Source organism: Callorhinchus milii, unplaced genomic scaffold (genome assembly GCF_018977255.1).
Source record: "Callorhinchus milii isolate IMCB2004 unplaced genomic scaffold, IMCB_Cmil_1.0 Scaffold16, whole genome shotgun sequence".
NCBI classification, from domain to species: domain Eukaryota; kingdom Metazoa; phylum Chordata; class Chondrichthyes; order Chimaeriformes; family Callorhinchidae; genus Callorhinchus; species Callorhinchus milii.
The window spans coordinates 293,279-320,040 of NW_024704757.1; the positions used below are offsets into that span (position 1 = coordinate 293,279).

General features: G+C 47.0%; 1 protein-coding gene across 1 annotated transcript in view; it reads right to left on the minus strand.

Annotated features, from left to right (window-relative positions):
* The window catches only part of pkd1a (polycystic kidney disease 1a), a 77,792-nt gene that overhangs the window by 33,561 nt on the left and 17,469 nt on the right, over positions 1 to 26,762 (minus strand). The window contains exons 11-25 of the mRNA XM_042341141.1: positions 25,255 to 26,010; positions 24,634 to 24,765; positions 24,344 to 24,519; positions 20,590 to 20,726; positions 16,362 to 19,993; positions 13,742 to 13,876; positions 12,685 to 12,828; positions 11,829 to 12,105; positions 10,117 to 10,339; positions 7,035 to 7,194; positions 6,246 to 6,422; positions 5,359 to 5,503; positions 4,239 to 4,844; positions 2,208 to 2,364; positions 975 to 1,224 (exon numbers count right to left, since the gene is read on the minus strand). Coding sequence (XP_042197075.1) covers positions 975 to 1,224; positions 2,208 to 2,364; positions 4,239 to 4,844; positions 5,359 to 5,503; positions 6,246 to 6,422; positions 7,035 to 7,194; positions 10,117 to 10,339; positions 11,829 to 12,105; positions 12,685 to 12,828; positions 13,742 to 13,876; positions 16,362 to 19,993; positions 20,590 to 20,726; positions 24,344 to 24,519; positions 24,634 to 24,765; positions 25,255 to 26,010 — 7,107 coding nt within the window. The remainder of the gene's footprint in view (positions 1 to 974; positions 1,225 to 2,207; positions 2,365 to 4,238; positions 4,845 to 5,358; positions 5,504 to 6,245; positions 6,423 to 7,034; positions 7,195 to 10,116; positions 10,340 to 11,828; positions 12,106 to 12,684; positions 12,829 to 13,741; positions 13,877 to 16,361; positions 19,994 to 20,589; positions 20,727 to 24,343; positions 24,520 to 24,633; positions 24,766 to 25,254; positions 26,011 to 26,762) is intronic.

The following is a 26,762-nucleotide window of genomic DNA, read 5'->3' on the forward strand; positions in this document are numbered from 1 at the left end:
CTCTGCAGCTCGTGTACTGTCCCGCACCAGACACCGCGACCACATCACTCCCACCCTCGCCCTCGCTCGCCTCCACTGGCTCCCCATCCCCTAGAGGATTGAATTCAAGATCCTCATCCTCACCTACAAGGCCATTCACGGCCTCGCTCCCTCCTACCTCTCTGACCTACTATCCCCCTACCTACCTGCCCGTACCCTCCGTTCCTCTGGCTCCGGTCTGCTCCACATCCCCCGCCCCAACCGCCCTACCATCGGTGGCCGGGCCTTCAGCCTCTCAGCCCCGAGGCTCTGGAACTCTATCCCCAGTGCCTTCGCCGCTTCCTCCCTCTCCTCCTTCAAGGCCGGTCTCAAGACCTTTTTCTTTGACTGTGCCTTCAGCTCCCCTCTCGACTTTCTACCCCCTCCTCGCTCCCTCCCTTCCCTCCCCATTTCCCCCCAATGCTCGGGTCCTGACCCAACTGTACAGCCCCTTGGGACGTCCTCCCAATGTGAAAGGCGCTCTATAAATGGAATCTTGTTGTTGTTGTTGTAAAGGCTGACTGGGGCGATTTGCTGTAAGTAAATTCTTAGAAGTATATTACACGCAATCACTTGCCCAACTACGCACTTCTCAGAGCCAACTTATGTGTACAAACACACACACAAATTGGAGCTCTGCATTTTGGGTGAGACATTCCATTTCAGAAGTCCCGTCTACCTGTTTAGGAGGATGTTAAAGATCACGTGATACTACTTGAAAAGAGGAGTTTCAGATTAATTGGCCATTTTGCTTCCTGGCTGCTTTGTGAAACATTGCTGTGTGCAAATTGACTGCCGCCTTTGCCTACAAAATACTGCGATTAGACTTTACATCAACTACCTGCGAAGCAGTGAGACATTTTTCCGCTGTCTGTGTTGTATCAAATACAAGTCTTCGTAGTATTATCATTACTGTGTATGTATAGTTTTCTGCAAACAGCAAGTGAAATACTTACAGGATTTATAAACACGACGGAATTAGGTGGCACAAAGAGGCTGGCTCCGAAAGCAGTCAGGTGCTGGGTTAGGCAGGTAGCAGTGTCTGGGGTGGTATCTTCGAGCGGCACAATACCATCTGTCTGCCAGCTCATGGTGGTCGTGTTGAAGTACTGGCAAAGGGACGTGTAGACCCCAACAGCAGCTCGCACCGAGGAGCTATAATAGTTTGTGATATTCAAATAATACTCTTTGGTCGTGTCATCAACACTATTTGAGAAGAGCAGAAGCAGGAATAAGGGAATGTGGTTTCGAATTAGGATCATAATGATTCAGATATAACTGCGCATTAGGTTAGGGTTTACGGTCACCTCCCCTCTCCCTCTGGCAGGGGGGTCAGACTCCGCCACTGACAAGTGCTCCGGGACACTACCCTACGTGGAGAGCAATATATAAATGCAAGTTGTTGTTATTGTTTCATTGAACAGCTTGCCAACAACCTTTTGTGTCTAATTTCAACCCAATTCCAGAAATGGCCAGAAACCTAACACGTTCCCTTTGCCATCAAGAGGCAAAGAGTCAACCTGGCATCAGTTGGTAGCGTTCTTGTCTCTGAGTCAGAGAGTTTTGGAGTTCAAGTTTAGGCTGACACTCCAATGCAGTGCTCAGGGAGAGAACTGCATTGTCAGAGGTACCATACTTCGGGTGACACATTAAACTGAGCTCCTGTCCTGCCGACTGAGGTAAATGTTAAAGATCCCACAACACCACTTGAAAAGAGAAGGGAGTTTCTCTTTGTCCTGGCCAGCAATCACCCAGATATAATTGGTTATTCATTCATGGATGTTCATGGGATCTGTTGTGCGCAAATTGGCTGTTGCGTTCACCTTCAAGATACACTCACAACACTTTACTGTGAAGTGCTTTTAGACATCCTTCCAATGTGGAGGCTGGAAAATCAAACGCAGAATTAATTAATTTCTTCACAAGCTTTGGTCGGTTCTGGTCGTTGCAGCTCTCCATTGTCTGGCAGGGGTGGCACTGGTGCAGGAGGCCCCATTTGAAGTTCCAGCTAAGTACCAGCAAAGTCTGCCCATTGAGGGCAGCTTCATTCAGATGACCAATGTGGCTGTGATTCAGACTCTTCATGTTCTTTCGGCTGTTGTTGGGAAGCCAGACTCCTTCATGCAACACAGTAAGAGGCTGGAAGTGACTATGAAGCTTAATAAAAGTATAATTAAAAAGGTGCTTACTCAGGAGACAGGAAAAAGGTGTACAGCTTGTGATCGGACCCTCTCACTGACTCCAAATCGATCCGCTTTTTGGTTTTGAAGTTGGACTCGTTTGGATTTGTTGAATTGTGGAGTAGGACATGAATGAAGGAATTGGCTTCCCTTAAACTGAGTGTTTCTGAAGCAAAATCAAAATTAACAATTAAAATTAGAAAGAACCTCAATTTAGTCAGACTCATTAATATTTTAGTAATAATTAAATCTTAATTTAGAGCTTAATTTCTCAATCCCATTTAGAACCCTATGTAACTCTATAAGGTCTCTGTGACATCTCTTTTCATAGAATCATAGAATCAAACAGCACAGAAAGAGGCCATTCAGCCCATCGGGAGAATAACAACAACACAAAATTACATGTGTATAGCGCCTTTCACGTCGGGAGGACATCCCAAGGCACTGGACAGACAGAGTTTCAGACCCGAGTTGAGGATCGGGGGAGGTTGGAGGGCGGGGGGGGGGATGCAGAGAGATCGAAAGCACATTCGAAGAGGAGGGTCTTGAGGTGGGTCTTGAAAGTGGCGAGGGAGGGGGCGAGACGGAGGGACTGCGAGATGGAGTCCCAGAGGGTGGGGCAGAGTGGCAGAAGGCCTGCCCAGCGATAGTGGGGTGAGCGAGGCGGGGGACGTGAAGCAGGCCAGAGTACACTGAGCGAAGGGAGTGAACAGGATGGTAGGGGGTTAGGAGGTCGGCAAGATAGGGGGGAGGAAGACCATGGAGGGCTTTGAAGTGAGGACCAGGATCTTGAACTGGATCCTCTGTGTGATGGGAAGCCAGTGGAGTTGGGCGAGGATGGGGGGGATAGGGTCACGGAGCCTGGTGCGGGAGAGGATACGGGCTGCAGAGTTCTGGATGATCTGCAGCCTGTGGAGGGAGGAGTTGGGGAGGCCGAGAAGCAATGAGTTTGCATAGTCGAGCCTTGATGTAGTTAAGGCGTGTATGAATAATAATAATAATAATCCTAGTTTTGCTAACCTCTCCTCATAACTAAGGTCCTTCATTCCTGGTACCATCCTGGTAAACCTCCTTTGCACCCTCCCCAATGTCCTAACATCTTTCCTAAATTGCGGTGCCCAGAACTGAACGCAGTCTCCAACTGAGGCCTAACCAGCATTTTATATTCAACATAACCTCCTGACTTTTGTATTCTATGCCCCTGTTTATAAAGCCTAGTATCCCGGATGCCTTTTTAACAGCTGTATCTACCTGTCCGGCCACCTTCAGAGATTTGCTGATCTGGACCCTCAGGTCTCTCTGTTCATTTGCCCTCTTTAAGATTGTACCATCAGCTTACACTGCCTCTCCTCAGTCTTCCTACCAAAATGCAACACTTTGCATTTCTCCACATTAAACCTCATCTGCCACATTGCTGCCCATTTTACTAATCTGTCTAAGCCCTCTTGGAGTCTGGTGCTATCCTCCTCACCATTAACTACTTTTCCTGGCTTAGTGTTGTCTGCAAATTTGGAAACTGTGCTCCCTATATCCAGGTCAGGATCATTAATATAGATCAGAAAGAGCAGCGGTCCCAATACCGACCCCTGAGGGACACCACTACATACCTCCCCCAATCAGAAAAGCAACCGTTTACTACCACTCTGCTTTCTATCTCCTCGCCAGTTCTGGATCCATGTTGCCACAGTCCCTTTAATACTGTGGGCTTCTATTTTGTTTATAAGTGCAGGCTCTTGAGGGTTTTGTCTCTCCTTTACAAGTTCTCACCTGCACCGAATTCCCACTCTCACTTAATTCCCAAATAGAATTCTTACTCTGTTCCTCCTCATTCCGTTCCCTTCTCACGCTCCTGGGCTCTCTGAATGAAGCTGACACTTGAGTGGCTTTTCAAGGCTGAGAATCCCTAACCTATCTAATCATTGCTGATAGTTCATCCCACTATCACTGTGTTGCTTCCCACACTGCACGTGTCTATTTTGCAGTATGTCCTCCAATTTTGAGCCATTTGCTCAGTTTCCTGCTTAACAAACTAATACACACCGTTCAAAAGCGTATATGTGACCTGAATGTGCAGCCCAGCCTCCTTGTTCAAATTCCCAGAGGTGATGTTGACGGTGACTGAACTCCTTCCGTTGATCACGGTGGTATTAACGGTGGTGTTTCTCACTCCGACTCGAGTGGACACCTTGACAGTGACGGCTCTGTCGAGGTTCAGGTTCTCGATGGGGATGTGTGTGCCATTGTCCGTTCTGAACTCAATCGAAGCCACTTTGCTGGAGACAGTGTAGTTCTCAATGTAGCCGTATGGAAAGGGGTTGGAGTCCACGAGGAACAGGACCTGGGTCACGTCACTGATGTTGGTAAACACGCGGCTGAAGGAGTGAGGGATGGAAAACTGGCAACTTGAATTCTTGTCAAAGCAGAGCAGATTATACCGGTCTGCGCGTTTGCCATCTGCAACCATCTTGTTTCCACGCACACTCAGAGGCTCTTCATTCAGGACTCGCGTGTCCATAAGAACTTGCATTAACTTAACAGATAGATTATAAGCCTCTGTGGCCATCAGCTCTGGGCTGCAAGTGGAATTATCACTGGACTTGTTGGTCGTACACGGAACTTGCTGGTTCGTTATGTCGATGAGACCTCCTGCAGAACAAATCGGGGAGGGAAAAATAACCGGAATGTTTCACATTCCAAATCGGATGTCAGGGAAAGAAAGGAGTAATGCATTTCTTAATGACAGCATTTCCTAGTTTTGTTAATAGTTTTGTTAATGTGCTTGTAGGTTCAAATTGGTGCATGCTTTTAAAAAAAGCAGAATGCTTTATGTGACGTATAAACTGGTCTTCATTACAAGATTCTGGGGACAGAATGAATCCTGAGATTCTCAGACCAATTGATAGCTTATATAAAGCCACTGACACCATAACTGAATAATAAAACCAGCAGTAAAGAGTTTTTACATTCAGGACTGAGACAATGGTTGACTTATAAGCAGACGACCACTGTTCTTGAGATTGGGAACAAATTGGAAACATTATATTCTGTGAAGTGCTTTGCGATGTCTCAACAACGTGATAAGACGCTATATGAAATGCAAGGATTATTATAAATAGATACTGTAAAAATTGAGAGTGAAATTGGTTAAGTCTGCCCTCACCTGCAGTAACCAGTATATTATCTGCTATGGAAGTTGGTGTCATTTTTCCCTGTCCAGTTTCTTTCTGAAGGACCGATATCATGTTGTCTACAGCAAACAAGGTCTGTTTCTGACACTCACGACAAATAAACTCTCTGCTGATTACCTGGAAACAAGAACAATGAGCAATAACGGACTGACAAAGTGCCATCAACCCTCTTCCCTGAATAGACCCGAAATTCCTCCATGTCTACAGCCTGTAGATAATTGTGCAAAAAATTCTTCAATTCAATCGTAATTTGGATGCCCCTTCCTTTTTAAGAACTGTAGAAATCCAGCTTTCAAACTGAATCCAATTTTAAGAATTTTCCACTATTCTTAAATAACACAATTACATTTTAAGATAAAATGGTCTGACAGAATTCCAGGCTGCTCTGCTTGTTTTACTTCGTGCTTAAACTGTTGTATCACTTGTAGAGAGGTCATGCAGGGCTGCTCACTGTGACCCAAACGTAAATCCTATAGAGCTTACATAAGCGCTCCAACACGTATGAAGGGTATTCTCTATGCACAGACATTCTCTACTGGTCAATTGCCGCTAGGTGGCAATCTTGCGCATGATCAAAACGACAAGAGGCAGGAGCTACAGAACTACGTAGTCCATTTGAAATGGAAGCCAGATGCACAAATTATTTCATGCATCTTGAAACAAAAATGTAAACATTATTGTTTAAACTACGGTGAATATCGCTCCTTCCTCTTGTTTGGGACGTCCTCTCGACATGAAAGGGCTTTACAAACGTAATTTTGCTTTGTTTATTGAGCACACGCTTGATGACACCTTATCGACGATCGACTGCTGTGCTTGATTGCTCTGGATTGGGTTATTCCAGCAGAACCGCTCTTACCGTGCACTGTGCTAATGCAGCAGAGATTTGCTGGGTGTCATCGACAGTGGTGACCTTTAAAGAGGTCAGGGCCAGGGTGATGTTACTACGGATATCAATCCTGGTGCCAGCATCGTCTCCCCATTCTGTTTCAGGTTTTCTCAATTCTGTTTCGGAATTTCTGATCCTCTCGTACTGCTGAGGGAACAAGGTCAAAACGTAATTTAAAAATGACAAACTTCTTTCAAGCCTTTATATTTTAAAATTGAGTGTCATCATGGTAAATAATCCTTGATTTGATATAGTGCCTTATTGAAATGTCTCAAAGGGCTTCACAGGATATACTGTAAAGTGGATTGACTGTGTATTCAGTGGGTGAAATGCAGCAGCCAATTGCACAAGCAATACGCTACAGCTTCATCCAGGCATGGAGTGAGTGACCAATTTTATCTCGGGGATTGTTAGCCAGGATACCGAGAGAAACTCATTCCTCTTTTCAAATAATGCCACGGGATCTTTAACATCCACCTGAACAAGTAGACAGGACCTCGGTTTAACGTCTCATCTGAAGAACGTCTCATCTTAGCTCAGCGGATACACTCTGACCTCAGGGTTGGAAGATAAAGAGTTCAAACCCCACATTAGGGTCTTTGAGCACATAGGCTAGGCTGACACCAATAAATAAAAAATGGTTTTCTTTCTGTGTAAAATGTTGTGCAGCAGAGGAATTATCACTGGCACAATGGCTGTGTAGCCTCATGTAAACTGCTATACAAGCCCAGCCCTTGTTCCCAGGGAACTGTACTCTACCTCGTTGAGCACTGTGATGAGAGCGAGGGCGTATTCGATGGTGGGCTGGGGATCTCCCTGCTTCAGGAGGTCCTGCAACTTGGTCTCCGTCTCCAGCTTCATCCAGTCAGTCAGAGTCTGAAATCCTTCTGGAGTATCTGTTATATTGATAACCACAGATCTGTGGGGAACAATGGAGGTTGTCGTCAAGTCCCTTTATAAAGTAATATTTTAAAGGGTTAAATGATGAGGACAGGTTTCATAAACTTGGTCTCTATTCCCTTGAGTTAACATAAGAACATAAGAAATGCTGGACTAAAAAAGACCAAGGTCCATCTAGTTCACCTTCCACCTTCCTGGCGGTCGCATGTCCTGAACTACCTATGTACTGTATCCCATAATGTTATTTCCTAAAAGAAAACTATCTAACCCGCGTTTGAAAGAATTAACACTGCCTTCTTCAACTGTCTCCATAGGGAACCTGTTCCACAGGTTCACTATTTGCTCACTGAAATAGTGTTTACACAGAATATGTGCATAGATTCATTCTGAATTTACCCCCTTCAATTTCAGGCCGTGTCCTCTGGTTTTACTATTCTGGACAAGTTGAAACAGCCTGTCATGACCTATATTGTTTTGCCCCTTTAGAATCTTAAAGACAGCAATCATGTCACCTCTCAATCTTCCCTTTTCCAGCGTGAACATACCCGATTTACTCAGTCCCTCCCCATAGTCCAGTCCTTCCATTCCCTCAATCGTTTTGGTTGCCCTCCTCTGTATCTTCTCGATTTCTCCAATATCCTTTTTTGTACTGCGGCGACCAGAACTGTACAGTACTCTAAGTATGGTTTATACGATTTATACAGTGGCAGGATGACCCCACTATTTCGGCTGCTATTGATTTTTTGATAAATCCCAATATCTGGTTTGCTTTATTCACTGCCACAAAACATTGTTGGAAGAGCTTCAATGTATTACCAATCAGGACCCCCAGTCCTATTCTTTTTCCATACATATTATTTTCCTTCTGTTCAAATAATAGTCCCTTCCAGGATTTTTTGTCCCCATGTGAAGTACTTTACATTTCTCTACATTGAATTTTATCTGCCACTGATCTGCCCAATTCCCAAGTATGTTCAAATCCTTCTGTAACCGATCTTGTTCAGCTTCACAATCTACCACCTTCATTAGCTTGGTGTCATCTGCAAACTTAGCCACTGTGCTAGTTCCAGATCATTTATAAAAATATTAAACAAAAGAGATCCCAACACAGACCCTTGTGGAACTCCATTGGTAACATTTTCCTAGTCTGATGACATTCCCTGTTCCACCACCCTCCGTGTTCTTCCTGTCAACCAATTGCGTATCCAATTTAGGATGTCAATTCAGCACAACAAGGATATGAGAATGAATGCCTGAATGAATTATGACAGAGTGGAGGGCACTGAGTGGCCATAATAGGATTGATATAGGTATATATTGTGGGGCTATAAGTGCATATTGCCCACAAAACACAGTCACTACACTCCTGTGAAGCGCTTTAAGACATCTCGAAGACGTGATAAGGCGCTGTATCAAATGCAAGGATTATTATTATTATTGCGAGGTTGGATATTATTATTATAGGAGTGGGGGAGAATTCTCCATTGAGGAGAGTGGACTTGATTGACCTCCAGACCTTTTTTCTCGCTCTTTCCATCTACATACCTATGAAGTGAGAAAAAATCTATGAGGCTCAATCCAATCTGTTTTAAAACTATGCTTAATTCTTGACATAAGGAGATTTTGCATCTCGCATTCAGCAAGACTCCCCAGCATCTCTCTGACCTTCTCACCAACGCAATTGTAGCTTGTTTCCATTGCTCCAACAGTCAGAAACCATCAAGTTCCTGTCTACGATGGCTGTGCAAGTACTTATACACCCATATTCTATTCCAGTACTTTCATCTATATATATTTTCTTGATGCCATTGTGCAATCTGTGATTAAGGTGTTGCAATTCTGTTATAAATAAGAATCCTTGCATTTGATATAGAGCCTTTCATGTTTGGAGGATGTCTCAAAGTACTTCACAGATTTACTGTAATGTGTAGTCACTGTGTATTTTGTAGGCGAACAGATGTTCCAATAAAAGTGATGTATGTTTTCATTAGTTCCATTACTAAAGGCACTGCCTAGAGTGAAACTCATCCATGTGGATCAGAAAGGTCCCAGGTTTATGCTACAGAAAAACAGGAATGGGAAGAGGCCATTCAGCCACCAAGCCTGTTCCACCGGTTTATTGGATTTTGTCAAGATTTTCTTAATCCCAATGTCCTTTTGGCATAACTCTTAATCCCTTGACTACTTCTGTCTTTCTCTCTTTTAAATATCGCTATTAATTAACTAACCCTCTACAGCTTTCTGGAGCAGAGGGTTCCACACCCTCATAACCCTTCCCGACCTCAGTTCTAACTGCCTTTGTTCAGATTTGAAGACACTGCCCATTTGTGATAGAACCCTCTACTAAGGGGAACAATCAGGTCTGTCTAATCTGCCAACTCCTTTCAGTATTTTAAATATCTCGATCAAATCACCCTTTAATTTCCTCCTCTATGGTGGCACCATTTTGCCAAGGATACTTAGTTCAGACTTGGCAAAGAGAAAGGAAAATTCAGCTCGGAGTTTCTGTTCCTGATCGCTATCAAGGGACATTTGCTGGAAAGTGTTTGGTGAGTTAAGAGAGCTTCCCATTTTCCCCTCAGCACACTCTTCAGCGTCAGTGTCTGGGATACACAAGGAGAATCATATTGCTTCTAGCAGTAGAAATGAGGCATTAAACTCATTGCCACAATTTCTATCCTGAAATAATGTTAATATCAGAAATCAAAAGCACAGGCTGCTTATTAATCATAAATCAAAAGCTGGGATTGTTCAGCACAGTTTTGCTTTGGCTCTTGAGGCAAATTCGATGTATGAATGAAAAAGGTTGTCTCCAATGAAAATAAAGGTTAAATCTCTGCTGAAACCAGAAACACTTTCAAATCATTTTAAGACTTCTCAGAAGGCGCCAATGTAATAAAATAAATGCCATGTGACCAGACGGAAGACCACGCACACTCACTTGTTAATGGCCACAGCAGCAGCCCCTTGCTGGGTTTCCACAATGACAGCAATGTAGGCGATGAAGTGGTTTGACCTGAAACCAGGGGGAAGGACGGCAGAGTATTCTGACCGGCTTCCCCTGTAGACGTAGAACTCATTGCACTGATTGCCACCAGATTTACAGCGAGTGAGGATGAAACTGTATACCAGGGGAGCTCCAGTGTCATTTGTGTCCTTCCAACCTGTAACAGAGAAAAGCAGAACCAGTGAACAGCAAGAGGTGTGGAGGGTTGTAAAACCGGTGACTAGATTGTGAGGGGTATTGTGCTCATGTGGAAACCCAGCCATCCACAGTGTATAAAACCGTTTTCCTTTTATACACAGTGGATAGCTGCTCTATGCAATAAAACCCTCCTTCAAATGCGCCGATATACTTTGTGGTGCTTTTATACTCCCTAGTAAGCTATAGAGAAGTTTGAGTGTACAGCACTGTATGAACTGCTAATACCAATAGGCTTTACTTGTGATGAGCTGCATGCTCTCTTAGAGTGGTGACTAAACCAAATCATGGGATTGAGTCTTGAGTTAGTGAATGGTTTAAGAGGAGAAGTCCAGGTGACTGTTCCTGTTCATGGCTTTGAGATGGCATGCCTGTGTGATGTATGCAAAGTAAAACCAAATGGGTAAAATGTAAATGATGAGGGTTGTCGTGGTGACACAATTGCAACCCTCCCTACTACTTGATAAGTATGGGATGTACTTCTGTTACTATGGAAACCTTGGTGTGTAGAAATTCCACCCGGGCCTCTATTTACATTGTTAACATAACATTTCAGAGCGTTCAGAATTTGTCAAATTCTTAAATACCATCAGTTTTAGGGAAGCTGCTGTACAAACGCTAGTTATTATAATAATAGTAAACCTTGGATTTGATATAGCTCCTTATCACGTTGTTGATACATCTCAAAACACGTAATAATAATAATAATAATAATCCTTGCATTTGATATAGCGCTATTCACGTCGGGAGGACGTCCCAAAGCGCTTCACAGAACACACTGTAAAGTGAATTGACTGTATATTTGTGGGCGAACGCGGCAGCCAATAGCGCACAGCAATGTCCCACAAACAGTTGTGGATTATTGACGTTGTTGAGAACTACCATTGGAAATAGAAATTAAGTCTGAATTGAACAATTTGCTAAATTCTGCGCGTTCTAAAACAGTGTACAAGTCTCAACTTCGGTAGAATTTTTACCCCGTGTGGGAGCAAACCTAGAGGGTAGGGATGTAGTTTTTTTAAAAAAGAACTCAAAGGGTCACTCTGGACAAGAATAGCAAGTTATATACTAAACAGGGTTAATGTGAGGCAAAATTAGTTACGTCTGGTTGCTGATGTTTAATTGAGGGTTAGAAACTGCGGTGCCTTGTGTTGGTCTCTAAACCTAAGACCGTGTCACATCTTCTTTGTGCCCAGGATGGAACTTTGAACCTGTTCCTTTTGTTGAAGGGAACCTTCTCTTGCAAGTAACATTTCCCTTGTTTGTATTAACATAAGCAGACATGAGTGAACATCATTGCCCCAGTCACGCACATTTCCTGGTTCCAGCAACCTCTGCTGGACAACAGGAAATGGACAACAGGAAATGACTTTAATTTGAGTGTAATTATGCCATTAGCAAACAAAGCAGATGTGAAAACACTCTGATGTCGTGTGGATTGCTGGGCTTACCAGTACATGTGAAAGTTACACTAGTTGTCAAAGCACTGATGTTTTCTGTTGGGTAAATCTGGCAGTTTCCACTGGAAGGGGGATACATTGGAGGGATATATATGGATGCAAATCCCACATTCTCCATCAGTGGATCTATAACGTTCAGACTAAATGTGTATCCAACTCCATCCTGTAAAACTCTGTGTCGCACTACCAAGTTCATTTCAGTGCTGCCAGTGGTTGTCGTGGTACTGTTCAAAACCAGGGGAATCTTGTTAAACGTTTCTGCTTCCCACTGTTGGATGGGAAATAATGGTGTCAGACTGAAGTATAAGTAAACAAGTATGTAAGATGCTTAATGGACAAAATGCTTTTGAGACATTTTCACATGTGCAAGATACTACATAAATTCAAGTTGAAAGCATCAGATACTTGAAGACAATATTACAAGAATCACGGGTTCAAGGCTGGAAAAGCTAATTTTGGAACTGACATCACGAAGTACTTTGTTACAATGGAGGTTACTAAACATCTGGAATGTGTTGTCAGGAAGGCTGAGGCCAGGGTGCTGGATTTGGTGCTGTAATGGGAAGGTGGGATTGGTATTCTGGAAGGATGAGATGAAGTGAGCCAAATAGCTCTGTTCATCTGAATCTCTGTTACATATCTAAGTGGCCAGCAGATGGTGAAAGTTGCAAAGGGATAGAAAGAACTAAAATGTCTCTGATCATAATATTGATCGTCTACCTCTGAAGCACAGTCGCTAAGTTATGATCCATCATATTCATAAAATATAACAAATAAGATCTGGATGCTCTAATAGACAAGTCAGACCTGTTGTAAGTGAGAACTGTTCGGGTCAGCCTTTTCTTACCGCGTATTGAGAACTCCAGTGACAGTTGCTACAGCTTCCAGATAGAATAATGTGCGAGCTTCTGCTCACTCCATGGACGGACTGTGCTTTGCATGATATGCACTCCAGTGACACGAGTGGAGATGTTCCGTTTTTCATGGAGATCTAACAATGAAATAAAAAGTAGCCAGTGAAAGAAAGGCTCGAAAGTTAAATGTGTTAGAATAATAATCCGAGGAAATAAGGAATTTGGCTTTTCCTCGATGGCCGAGTGGGTTTATTCAATGTGGAGCAGTACCAAATTAACCATGAAGGTTAATCACTGTTCAGTGCAGTTAGCTTATCTGAGCTGTGGTGGCATTGGAGGAGCTAGAATCTCCTTCAAAGCCCTCAATGGCATTGCTCCTTCCTACCTCTGTGACCTGCTAACATCATATCAACCCTCTGCTCAGCAGGCTCCAACCTGTTCCTGTCCCCCGCCCGGCCCACCCCACCATCAGCAGTCAGAACTTCAGCTTCTCTGCCTGGACCCTTTAGAACTCCATCCCATAGACCCTTCGCCTTGTTCCCTCTTTGGCTCCTTCACGGCACATCTCAAGACTCTTCTCTTAGACCGCATCTTTGGGACAGTATGGAATTAGGACATTCGGTCCAATTAGTCTATGCTGGTGCTTCACTTCACAGAAGCCTCTTCCCCTCCTATATGGCTCCATTCCCCCCTCCCCCATGTATTCATTAAGTTTTCTCTGAAGCACACTGACACTTTCCACATTCTTGCCATCCTCTGTGTGAAGACAATAGTTTTGAATCCCACCAAATGACAGTTGCCTCTTTCAAAACTATTAACGTACCAGCAGAAATCTGTACAGTTTCATTTCCTATCCACGGGGCTAATTTGCCAGTTAAACCTGGTTGTACGGTGTATGTGCTCAATTTTGCCCGCTTAGTGTTATGACATTAATGTCTAAATTGGTAAGCGTTGCACTACTTACCAATTTAGACATTAATGTCATAAAGCTAGTTTGTCGCAGCAAGGAAACATTTTGCAAATATGACAATTCACGGCACAATCACTTACAATTTGTTCGACTGACTGGGGTTCCCGGTTGGGTTTGCTGACAGTGAGATGACATGTGTACTTTGTATCCTCCAGTCTGTGACTGGGGATGTAAAAAACAGCTCCATTCCCGGATATGTTACATTTAGACGGCTCCTAAAAGAGAGAAAGGAGGGAGGAAGAGTTACCACCACAGCTTTCACTGAGATATTAAGATGCCAATTTGCATTAATATGCACTGAGATGCCAATTTGCAATACATTAAAGGAAACGACAAAAATGTTAGGGATTAAAAGATCGGCCAACATGTAATAAATTGTTGGAACAGGCTCTATGGACTGATTAGCCTCCACCTGTTCCTGTTTTCCTTTACACTAACACACTAAGATACCTTGTTCACCATGCCCTCTCCTCTTCTGAAGGTGCTGACAGTTCATTCAGTGATTGCAGCCAACCCCTACTACTTTGCGCAAGCGTGAGTTCAGACGGTGACTGCCCACAAGCTATTGATCCCACGGGAGACATCCCAACTGAGCCTGACCCAGTCATTGCTTGATGTCCACAGTGGCTCACGTTCCAGCAGAGGTCACTGGATAGTGATTGAGGACAGAAATTCTGGCTGGACTTGCCCCACCCTAAAGTGTTGAATTTCACCAGCCAAGCCCCGGAGCCTGTTACTCTCTTCAGCTTTTCTCTATTGGGTGTTGCAAATGACTGTAAGTGAATGAATAATAGAAGTGATGACATTAAAGACATGGGGAACTATAGACCAGTTAGTCTGACTTCAGTGAGGGAAAATTCTTGAGTCCTTAATTAAAGATGTCGTTATGGGATTCCTGGAAGACCATAACAAGATTAGGCAGAGCCAACATGGCTTTACAAAAGGGAAGTCATGCTTAACTAATCTTTTTTTTTGAAGATGTATCTGCAGGTTAGAGAGGGGGGAACCAGTAGATGTAGTATATTTAGATTTTAAGAAGGCATTTGACAAAGTGCCACACAAAAGGCTATTGCACAAGGTTAAGGCCCACGGGATTAATGGGAACATATTAGCACGGATTGAAGAGTGGCTAACGGGTAGAAAACAGAGAGTAAGGATAAACGGGTCATTCTCGAATTGGTAGGATGTGACTAGTGGAGTGCCACAAGGATCAGTGCTTGGGCCTCAGCTATTTACAATTTACATCAATGATCCAGACGAGGACATTGAATGTAACGTATCTAAATTTGCGGATGACACTAAACTCGGTGGGAGAGTAAGCTCTGAGGATGATGCAAAAAGATTGCAAAGGGATACAGATAGGCGAGGGGAGTGGGCGAGTAGGTGGCAGATGGAATTTAATGTGCGGAAGTGTGAAGTTATTCACCAAAGTAGAAAAAATAGAAAAACAGATTATTTTCTAGAGGGGGAGAGATTAGATAGTGTTAGTGTTCAGAGGGATTTGGGTGTCCTCGTACACCAGTCTCAAAAAGTTAGTTTGCAGGTGCAGCAGCAACTAAGAGAGCAAACGTTAGCGTTCATTGCAAAAGGTTTAGAGTGCAAGAGTAGGGAAGTCTTGCTGCAACTGTATAGGGCTTTGGTGAGACCGCACTGAGAGTATTGTGTGCAGTTTTGGTCTCCTTATTTAAAAAAGGACACACTTGCCCTCGAGGGGGTGCAGCGTAGATTCACTCGGTTAGTTCCTGGGATGAGGGGACTGACCTATGAGGATAGGCTGAATAAACTGGGGCTATATTCTCCAGAGTACAGAAGAATTAGGGGAGATCTCATTGAAACATATAAGATTCTTAAAGGGCTGATAAAGTAGACACTGAGAGTCTGTTTCCCCGGTGGGAGAATCTATAACCAGGGCTCACAGTCTGAAAATTAAGGGTCAGTCTTTTAGAACAGAGTTGAGGAAACATTTCTTCACTCAGAGGGCAGTGAATTTATGGAATTCACTCCCCCAGAAGGCTGTAGCTGTCAGTCCTTGAACATCTTCAAGGCTGAGACTGATAGATTTTTAAAAAACAGAGGCATTAGGGGATATGGGGAGAGGGCGGGTAATTAGAGTTAGGTCTGAAGATCAGCCATGATCTTATCGAATGGCGGGGCACAGGCTCGAGGGGCCAAATGGCCTACTCCTGCTCCTAATTCTTATGTTCTTATGTTCTTATGTTAAAGCTCTCACCTTGATCTGGAATGCACTGCCAGAAAGGGTGGTGGGAGAAGTTTCAATAATAATTTTCAAAAGGGAATAATTTAAAGAAAAAAATTGCAAGGCTATGAGGAAAGAGCAGGGGCGTGGGACTAATTGGATGGCTCTTTCATAAAGCACAGGCACAATGGGCTGAATTGCCTCCTTCTGTTCTGTAGAATTCTATGACTATTATATGTGGTGTCTCACTTTCAAAGCAGAATCTGGTTGGTGGTCAGGTGATAGGGAGAAGGCAAGAATGACGTGGAGGGCGGAAACATCTAAATAATGGAGATGAGGTGGGACAGAATGGCTTGTGATTTATTAAAGACAATAATCATCAAAGGGAGTGAGTAGTGGGCAACACATAACAAAGACAACAAACAACACTTAGCTTTCTGATGCCCTGATACCCACCGTCATCTCCCAATAGATGACACTTTGCGATTAAAACAGAAACTTACCTTCCAAGAACATATGCAAAACCAATTGTAGTTCAGAGGTGTCTGACTCTCAATGGGCTGGTCGAGGTCATAAGACTCGGTGCCGTCCAGGATCAGATCCTGGGTTGGGGACCATGACCGAGCCGTGCCGCCGTCTATGATTGGGACGAGTGGACTCGGGATTAAGGTCACAACGGAGAAGGTGCTCTTGGAGTACGAGGTACCCGAAAAGGAGATGGAGAAATTAACACAGTAGTTGCCAATCTGCAGAGCTTGTCTGGGCAGTAGCAGCTGTGGCCTTGTCAAGTCAACATTTCCAAGTTCAACTTTGTTCACTTGTTGAAAAGTTTCACAGCGCAAAGCCTTATAGATATCCCATAGGTATTCAATCTGATACTCCGCACATCCCTTGAGGTCAATCTCTGCCTCCAAGTAGTTCCTCTCGGCACTTTTCATAGTGTCACTCAAGACCAAGTGTATCTTGGGCGGATCACATTTCAACAGCACAACGATGACTTTGACCTTTGCGATCAAGAAACTCACTGAGTTGGATGCATTAACTTCAACCTCGTACTCTCCAGGACGTGAATATAAGTGGGTTTTAACTGACTCCTTCGTAAAGGCGTCTTGGGAGCCATCTCCAAACTTCCATTCAAAGGAGGCTTGGCTAGAGCTTGGAGTCCGAGAGAGGTTCAGGTAGACGGTTTCTTTCACTACAGCGATTAATGGGATCACTGTAAGGCGAGTGGATAGAATCTTTTCCTGCACCAGAATCACTATCGAAACATTTTCCCTGGATATGTTGTTGAATGCACTCAGAAAAACCTTTAACTGGCCTTGTGCCTTTGGTGTATATGAAACATTCTGCCCATGAAGGGTCTTGTTAAGACCACCCAACTCAAAATCCCAAGTGTACGAGACCTGAGAGCCTTTGGAAAGCACAGCTCCAAAGGTCCTCAAGACCCCAGCAGGAATGGCTTGCACATTTTGGTCTCGTAGCCTTAGACCCGCGATGGGTTCAATGACCTGAATCACGAGGCTGGTCTCTATGCTGCTCACCCTGTTTTCTGCCCGCAGCCTGACAGTGTGAGGCCCAAGCTCTCTGAAGCTGTAGCTGTAGCTTGTGTTGTTTAGCAGCACAGGCAGGCTGTTGCCGAAGCTCAGCGAGAGGATGAGGTCTGTCCCAGAGGAGTACCTGACGGTAAAAATCAGCTCCTCGCGTGGAGCCACCGTCCACTTGGAGGCCTCCAGCTGTAGTCCCCGCACTGTGTCTTGGACAATGAGGCGCTTCACGGCCATGTCACAACTCACGTCATTCGAGGCGTTTAAGCTCACTTCATACACACCAGCTGAAGCGAAGGACAAGGTGATTTCCTGCTGTGTCCTCTCCTCCGTGTTCCACAGCATCCAGATCCAAGAGATATTTGTGCCACTGTGCACACTCCCGCGCAAGATCAACGTGGTGTTGGTCGCCACGTAGCACTGGCTGCTTGGATCTCCCGTGTTGATGGTCAAACCAGTCACCGGCTCTTGGACACGGATGGCTAGTGTCCCGCTGCTGGATCCCAGCTTGTTGGTGACTGTGACGTTAATGTGCTTGAGCCCTGGGCTCTGGAAACGGTGCCTGACAAACGGACGCAGGGTGGGGATGGTGAAATTGCCACCCAACGACCAGACATACGTCACGTTGGTACCAGCATGCAGAGACGCGCTGATGTTGGCGGTTGTGCCCACTGCCACCGGCTCGGGCTCTGCCCTGAGTTCCACGCCATCCACCCGCTCCATCACCAGGACGGAGCGGTTCACGCTGAGCGAGCCCAGCAGGTTGCTGGCCTGCAGCACGATGTGGTACGTGCCGGGCTCGCTGAAGCACGCCTTTGTGTCGTTCTCCATGCATTGGAACACAGTGACACCCTCGCTCAGCACCGTCCACTTGTACGAGACGTTGGTGCCCTCCCTGATCACCAACTGCATCTGTAGCGTCTGCTCAGTCGCGAAACAGCAGTCCTCAACTAGGTTAGGCAAGATCATCTTGAGGCCTTTGATTTCTTTGAGCACAAAAACCAGGATGCTGGCCTGCCCTGTGCTAATCCCGTTTTTCGCCGTGACGCTGACATTAAACAGCCCGGGGGATATGAAGGTGTAGAAGACTGTGGCTGGCTCCGACAACAGGCTGCAGCTGTTGCAGAATGACCACAAGTAGTTCACATGATCTCCTGCCGTGTGGTTTGCCACGAAGCCCACTGGCATGTTTACAGGAGTGGTGCTGGTGTTGGCTGTCACTCTCAGTCCGGCGATGGGAGTTTTCACGGTGATGGTCAGTGTGGCCTCCTCGCTGCTTACCATGTTGCGGACGGTCAGCACCACCACAAAGCGGCCTGGGGCGCAGTAGGAATGGCTGGCGTTGACCCCGCTCTCTCTCCGCCCGTCCCCGAAGTCCCAGCCGTACTCTGCCCGGTCTCCCTCGCTCTGCGCTGTGAACGCATACGTACGGCCCAACACCAGATCAGTCGCAAAGGTCGCCTCTCGCAGCTTGATCCTGACCAGTCTCACCGGCGCTTGGATCTCCACTGAGCTTGTGTTCCTGCCAGACGAGACATTGTTGAACACGGTGACATTCACTGTGTGGAGGCCGGGGGTCCTGAAGGTGACATTCATCTCCCTCCCGTGAGCCTGCTGAGCCTCCATGCCCTCCAGGTCCCACACGTACGTGTACTGCTGACTCTCAGGGAAGACATCTGCTCTGAACACGCTCTCTTCCCCCAACTTCACGTACCTGCTGAGGGGCGTGAGCACCACGAGGCTGATGGCGGACTGCACACACATGTTGGAGTAGAAGTTGACCTTGTTGACGCTGCTGGAGACAGACAGGGTGAGCAGGAACGGGCTGCTCCTGGTGTAGTTGTGCTTGGCCGTGGGATCGCCTGGGACAGTCACGTTGGGCGACCCATCTCCGAAATCCCAGGAGAAGACGAATTTGGCAGGATCGCCGGGGGTGAAGGCACGGAAGCTGACCTCCACCAGCTCCTGCACACACTCGGAAGGCTCGATCCTGCACACCTGCAGCACAAAAACGTGGACCAGGTGGGAGGCGCTAACAGCGCCCAACGGGTTGGTGGCCGTCACGCTCAGCATGTAATTGCCCACAGCCGCATAGGTGTGGTTGACCATCGCCAGTCGGGTCTCAACAAGCGGCGTCCCGTCCCCCATGTCGAATGTCCAGGAGATGTCGGTGCCCCTCTCGGAGGAGGCGGTGACGATGGTGGGGGAGGACAGCTCTGTTGGGCTACTGGCCAAGATGCTGAGTTGCACCACTTGCTCCAGCACTCCCACTGGCCGCCCAGCCTCCACACTGCTGATGGCGTTGTGGGCTCGCACGCTGACATTATACTTCCCACTCTGCCTGAAGGTGTGGTTCACCCTTTGCTGGGTCCCGTTCAGCGGTGCCAAGTTGTCGCTGAAGTGCCAGGTGTAAGTAATGCCCTGCGTGGCCGGCCAAGGAACAGCTTCAAACTGCACCCGCTGGTCAACGGCAATGACGTCACTGTCCATGTTAATGGTGACATTGGTGAGGAGGTTACACACCCTGACCAGCAGATGCCGACTGATGTTCTCGTACTTGTCCGACACTGTCACCGTGAGGTTGTAGTCGCCTATGAGAGAAATTGTCACTTGTTTAACATCAGTGTAAATCATCACCTAGAGCAGTGGTGGCCAACCTGTGGCCCGTGGGCTAAAAGTGGCCCATGGGGCTATCTAGAACACCCCCACCCCCAAATATTCTCACTGGTCTAGGGTACGATTGGTAGTGTGTATTCAGTTTGTTTTTCATGATTTTTGCCATGAATAAATCAAAAAATATTGAATCATTAAAATTTATTTTGTTGGCCGAACATAAAGGTTGTCCACCATTGCACTGAGCAGAGAGGCAAACAGCTTGCGTATAATTTTTTCATTTGTTTAGCTTTATTGTTTAGAAATGATTGAGTGATGGAGAAAATAACTTTGATTATAAAGGATCTGAGGTTATTGATCTAGCGATACGCATGATGTTATAGTGAAAAACACAGGACCAGAAATTCCTCTTGCTTCCATGGCGACTTGGATGAGATCTATTTGTACAGTGTCAGAATCCCATTAGCAAGAAAATCTCAAGAGAGTCACTAACTCTAACAGGTCGTGTATTCAACATCTCTCGTTCTGATGAGATCATTGCTTATTTCTAATGCACCCCTGTTCCCCACCTTACCGGGGCTTTGGTACGTGTGGGTGGCATTCTGTTGCAGCACAACTTGCTCATCACTGAGGAGTTGAACCATATCACTGTGGTTATAAGGCGATCGGAAGTCAAAGATCTTATCGGGGCTTCCATCGCCATAACTCCACCTGCAAAGCAACAGCGTTACTCAGATTCTGCCTGGGTAAAACCCAAGGCTGGTCTAAAACACAGAGAGAATGCAGAGCATGGGTAATGCTTGAGCTGTTTATTACTGGGGCAATATTTAATAATAATAATAATCCTTGTATTTGATATAGTGCTTTATCACGTTGTTAAAATGTCTCAAAGTGCTTCACAGAATATATTGTATAATGCATTGACTGTGTGTTTATGGGCGAAATGCGCCAGCCATTGCGCAAAACAATGTCTTACAAGCAATCGTGAATTCAGTGATCAATTTTTTAAAAACTGCTTTTAAAGCATTTTTGAACAACAACAACTTGGAGTTATATAGCGCCTTCCACGCCGGACGGCATCTCAGAGCGCTTTACAGTAATGGATCCCGGGACCGAGCCGGGGGGAGGGGGAGGAGCCAGGGGAGGAGGAGGAGCAAAGGGGAGGGGTGGAGCTGGGGGAGGAGCCAGGGAGGGGGAGGAGCTAGGGGAGGGGGAGGAGCTAGGGGAGGACCCAGGGGAGGGGGAGGAGCCGGGGGAGGAGTCAGGGGAGGGGGAGGAGCCGGGGGGAGGGGGAGGAGCCGGGGGGAGGGGGAGGACCCAGGGGAGTGGGGAGGGGGAGGAAGGTGACCGAAGGCGCAGTCGAAAAGAAAGGTCTTCAGCAGAGACCTGAAAATGGGAAGAGAGGGAATGAGGGGAAGGGAGTGAGGAAGGCAGTTCCAGAGCCTCGGGGCATAGTGGCTGAAGGCACAGCCGCCGGGGGTGGAGGAGGACTCGGGGGGGGGGGGGGGGGAGGGAAGGAGGAGGCCAGACCCGGAGGAACGAAGGCAACGGGTACTGTTTTGAGGAGAGAGGAGGTCAGAGAGGTCGGGAGGTGCAGAGAAGTGGAGGGATATGAATATGAGAGTGAGGATCATGAAATCAACGCTCTCTGGGACAGGAGCCGGTGCAGTCTGGCCAGGACTGGGGGGATCGGGGAGTGGGGTTTGGGTGTGGGGGGGAGGGCCAGGACTGGGGGGATCGGGGAGCGGGGTTTGGGTGTGGGGGGGAGGGCCAGGACTGGGGGGATCGGGGAGTGGAGTTTGGGTGTGGGGGGAGGGCCAGGACTGGGGGATCGGGGAGCGGGGTTTGGGTGTGGGGGGGAGGGCCAGGACTGGGGGGATCGGGGAGCGGGGTTTGGGTGTGCGGGGGAGGGCCAGGACTGGGGGGAATCGGGGAGCGGGGTTTGGGTGTGGGGGGGAGGGCCAGGACTGGGGGGATCGGGGAGCGGGGTTTGGGTGTGGGGGGAGGGCCAGGACTGGGGGATCGGGGAGCGGGGTTTGGGTGTGGGGGGGAGGGCCAGGACTGGGGGGATCGGGGAGCGGGGTTTGGGTGTGGGGGGAGGGCCAGGACTGGGGGGATCGGGGAGCGGGGTTTGGGTGTGGGGGGGATCGGGGAGTGGAGTTTGGGTGTGGGGGGAGGGCCAGGACTGGGGGGATCGGGGAGTGGGGTTTGGGTGTGGGGGGGATCGGGGAGTGGGGTTTGGGTGTGGGGGAGGGCCAGGACTGGGGGGATCGGGGAGTGGGGTTTGGGTGTGGGGGAGGGCCAGGACTGGGGGGATCGGGGAGTGGGGTTTGGGTGTGGGGGGGAGGGCCAGGACTGGGGGGATCGCGGAGTGGGGTTTGGGTGTGGGGGGGAGGGCCAGGACTGGGGGATCGGGGAGTGGGGTTTGGGTGTGGGGGGAGGGCCAGGACTGGGGGGATCGGGGACTGGGGTTTGGGTGTGGGGGGGAGGGCCAGGACTGGGGGGATCGGGGAGTGAGGTTTGGGTGTGGGGGGAGGGCCAGGACTGGGGGGATCGGGGAGTGGGTTTGGGTGTGGGGGGAGGGCCAGGACTGGGGGGGTCGGGGAGTGGGGTTTGGGTGTGGGGGGAGGCCAGGACTGGGGGGTCGGGGAGTGGGGTTGGGTGGGGGGGGGGCCAGGACTGGGGGGTCGGGGAGTGGGGTTTGGGTGTGGGGGGGGAGGGGGATTAATTTTTTTTGTTGGTGTGGGGGGGGGGTCGGGGAGTGGGGTTTGGGTGTGGGGGGAGGGCCAGGACTGGGGGGGTCGGGGAGTGGGGTTTGGGTGTGGGGGGGAGGGCCAGGACTGGGGGGGTCGGGGAGTGGGGTTTGGGTGTGGGGGGGGAGGGGGATTAATATTTTTTTTGTTGGTGTGGGGGGGGGATCGGGGAGTGGGGTTTGGGTGGGTGAGAATGCGGGCGGCAGAGTTTTGAACAACATATAAACAGTGGATTTAGCGCTGGTGCAACAACAACAACTTGCGTTTATATAGCGCCTTCATGCAGAGTAGAGTTCCAGAGTGACTGGTTAGATAGATATCCAGGGAGAGTGATACAGATCTGCTCCTAGAGAGGCAGTGACGAATTCCAGCTCCTGTGTGCCCGTCTTACACATGAGTGAGTGGGATGTGGCAACGCCCAAGTGCTCCCGGTTTTATTGGCTTGGAAGGAAAAGTAACCAGACGCTGTCCTCAAGGCTGCTCCTGCGACTTGAAGTTTTTTTTAGGAAATAAAGCATCTGCTAACAGCTGGAGGGTTGGGTTTGGCACAACCCATTCACAGCTGTGTTGGTCAGGCCTCAGAGCTGTTTGGAGACTTTTTTTTAAAAAAAGTCAAAAACAAATCGCTTCAAGCCTACTGACCGGATGTCCTATTCAGGACACCTTACAAGTGAAGTTATTTTCCCAGGTGTTCAATTCCACTGGCGGCAGATTAAAACACCTGAATGAGTTTCTTATTCTTTGAGGGAAGGATCCAGCTCTATTTCTACCGCAGCACGGTATAATACAATACAAAATTACATTTGTATAGTGCCTTTCATGTCGGTAGGATAACGGCCACTGAAACACAGGGGCTCCAGTTTATCACTCGTTTTTTACATATATTGTGCACACAAACTGGAGATCTGAGGTTCTGAAATATACCGCATGTGTTTTTTTAAACAAAGTTACTTTTTACACCAGCCACTCTGCTACTGTTCATCCTGCAAGCCAAAGCCCTAAATGGGTAGGGTGGACAACCAGCAGGTTGCTTGCCAGACAGTGCTCTCAACAGCAAGCTATGCCGTGCAGTTCTGGCTGGGTTGAAGTGCGGAATTCAGGCTTAAAATTTTAAACTGTCTTTGCCAAATCCATTGTGAAATGTTAGAGAAATAGTGCAAGTCTAGACTTCAGCGGAATGTCTCTCTTCTAGGACAATTGCTGTGCGCAATTGGCTGCCGCCCTTCACCCACAAAATATACAGTCAATTCGCTTTACCGTATATTCTGTGAAACACTTTGAGTTGTTTCAATGGTATGATAAGGCGCTTTCTCAAATGCAAGAATTCTTATTATTTATTATTTACATTATTTATTATTTAATTCTTATTATTTACAGCTTGTGTGGCTCGGTAATGCAGTAATAAAGGGTAAGCACATAGCACTTGTCTATCTTGGATCATTCTATCCGTTGAAGCTTTGGATTGGAAGTTTAGGACACTCTTGTATCTCCACATCCACTTTGGATATGCTCAGACCTGCCTGCCTTCTTGGAACCATGCCAGCCACGTGGACAACTTGCCTCCTTGCCGCTCACCTGAATGTGGCGTTGACGGCTGCGTCCACTGTCACAGAGCCCGTGAAGGTGCACGGAGAATCCCGTACCGCAATGGCAGGAATACCAGAAACACACAGATCAGCCAATGGGTTCCTCTTGTACACCGTAACGTTATAAGTCACCACGTCCCCATTTACGTGATTGGAGGCTGTGAGCTGCAACATGTAAAGAACAGCCTTATTAAGACCAACACAAAACATATCCTCCCTTACCCTAACTAAGTGTTGGTATCATTCACAGGTTGGGAAGAGCCTCCAAACCTTACTCACCGACAGCTTGTAAACGGCTTCATTGCAGTAGATGACATTGAAGACTTGCTTATAGTTTGTGAAGGATGGGTTGTCATCAATATTCCATTTAAATGTAATGTCAGTCCCAGCTGTCACCACTGCAGTATAGCTCTAGAGACACAAACCGAATTCAAGGACCAATGGATGACCATGTTACCATCTTTCACAGACATAAATAATTTGGACCGTTTATAAATGTGACAAAAATCAGGACTGAAATTCCTCTAGTGAGCAGGCTTTACTATCTTTCTGAGTAAAATCTCAATCTCAAGCTGAGGGCTGTTGATGCTGGGCTGGACCTGTTATTCACTGTCAGTGCCAGGAAATCCCAGGTCACATGTTTAAGATAGTTGTATCTCTCGCCACTTAGCCCCATCTATGCAGTGAGCTGCAACTTTCTCCACCCAATGACGATATTTGAACTGTTTGACCTTTCCATTTCCCACACAAACAATGACTGCTTGGACTGTACCGGGGACAGCTTCGGTGACTTGAATCCAGCATTCACTTGCCAAGCATGACACCTTGGAGCCGTGGTTAATGAAGTTAATGGTTAAGTTAATGAAACTTAATTAATAAAACTGTAAATATATCACTTACCACCAGAGTATTGGACAACACTCTTAATTTAGGGTCAGGCATTACCCTGAGGCCTTGGATGAGCTCCTCGCTTTTCACAGTCACTGTCTTGTTGATTGAACTGACCTCGTTCTTTGCGCTGATAACAATGGTCATTTGTGTGCAGTTGGTGAAAGTGATGGGGAAACGTGAGAAGCAGGTGTCGTTTGTAACCCTTTCACATTTGTAAGTGTCAGAAGAGAGTTCCAATGGGCAAGCGGCTTGACAGGGGAAGGTCTGATTACTCCCGGCCCAGCACGTCACACTCCTGCCCCATGAATTGATTTGAACAATAATGACAGTTTGATTTCTGGGAACAAAATACACCCCGTTTTGCTCCTTTGGGTGAATTACTCTGAGGAACCTAATTGGAGCCACGACTTTAATAGTACAAGAGGAGAGGTTTGTTGGAAAAAAAACATTTTCCATTGTGCTTTGGTAGGTATAAAGGCCTGGAGAGTGTGGCGCATTCTGAATCAAAGGGCTCTTTGCAATAGTTTCTTGCCTGCGGGTGTACAAGACTCTGAGGTTGCACACGGTGCTGTCTGACCAGCTAACATCAGTGAGGTCCCTCAGAACATCTCGGGTCCCATTGAGAGTGATGATACTGAAATAACGTTTCTGCCAGGGTGATGATGGGTCCTGCTGACACTGTAGGAAGGACCCAGGCTCCCCATCGTGTTGAATGGCGATAATATCATTGGACTGCACTGGTATGCTTTCATTTCTCAGCAGTACCTTGGGTTAAAGAGGAAACGAGAATTTTGCATTTTACTGGCCTACAATCCCCTCGCATCAGGGTGGTCCAACTGGCGGCCCATGCACGGTCCGCATCTGTCGCCCGGGCAGATTTCATTCCCCCACTTCCATTTCATCTGCCCCAACCTACTCCCTCCATAACCTATAAATGATGTTATGTTTCTGGAAGGGAAACACAAAAATATTGCTTATGTGGCCCATGGACGTTTCCCAAATAGGGCCTCAGCAGCTAAAAGGTTGGACCACCCTTAATTTTACATCATGGCTGCAATTTGTGGGACATTGCTGTGTATACAGGTAATTCGAAAGGAACAGAAAGATTTGCCAAGATCTAATAACCTAGTAGACCCAGGCTCGATGGGCTGAATAGTCTGTTTAAAGTTTTAAGCTCGCAACTGTTATGAGAGAGAACCAGAGAGAATCATAGAATCTTACAGGACAGAAGGAAGCCATTCAGTCTTTGTGTCTGTGTCGGCTCTTTGAAAGAAGAATCAAATTGGTCTCATGTATCTGCTTTTTTCCCCTCTACCCTGTTATATTTCTCCTTTTCAGATATTTCTCCATATCCCTTCTTAAAATTGTTTTACTGATTCTGCTCCAACCCCAGTGCCAGATTGAACATTTCATCTCCGAACCAGCCCCTGTGTGGAAAAATATATTTTCTTCATCTCTCCCTGCATTCTTTCAGGTAAATCTGTGACTCTCTGTGTAATGTTATCAACATCCTTCAT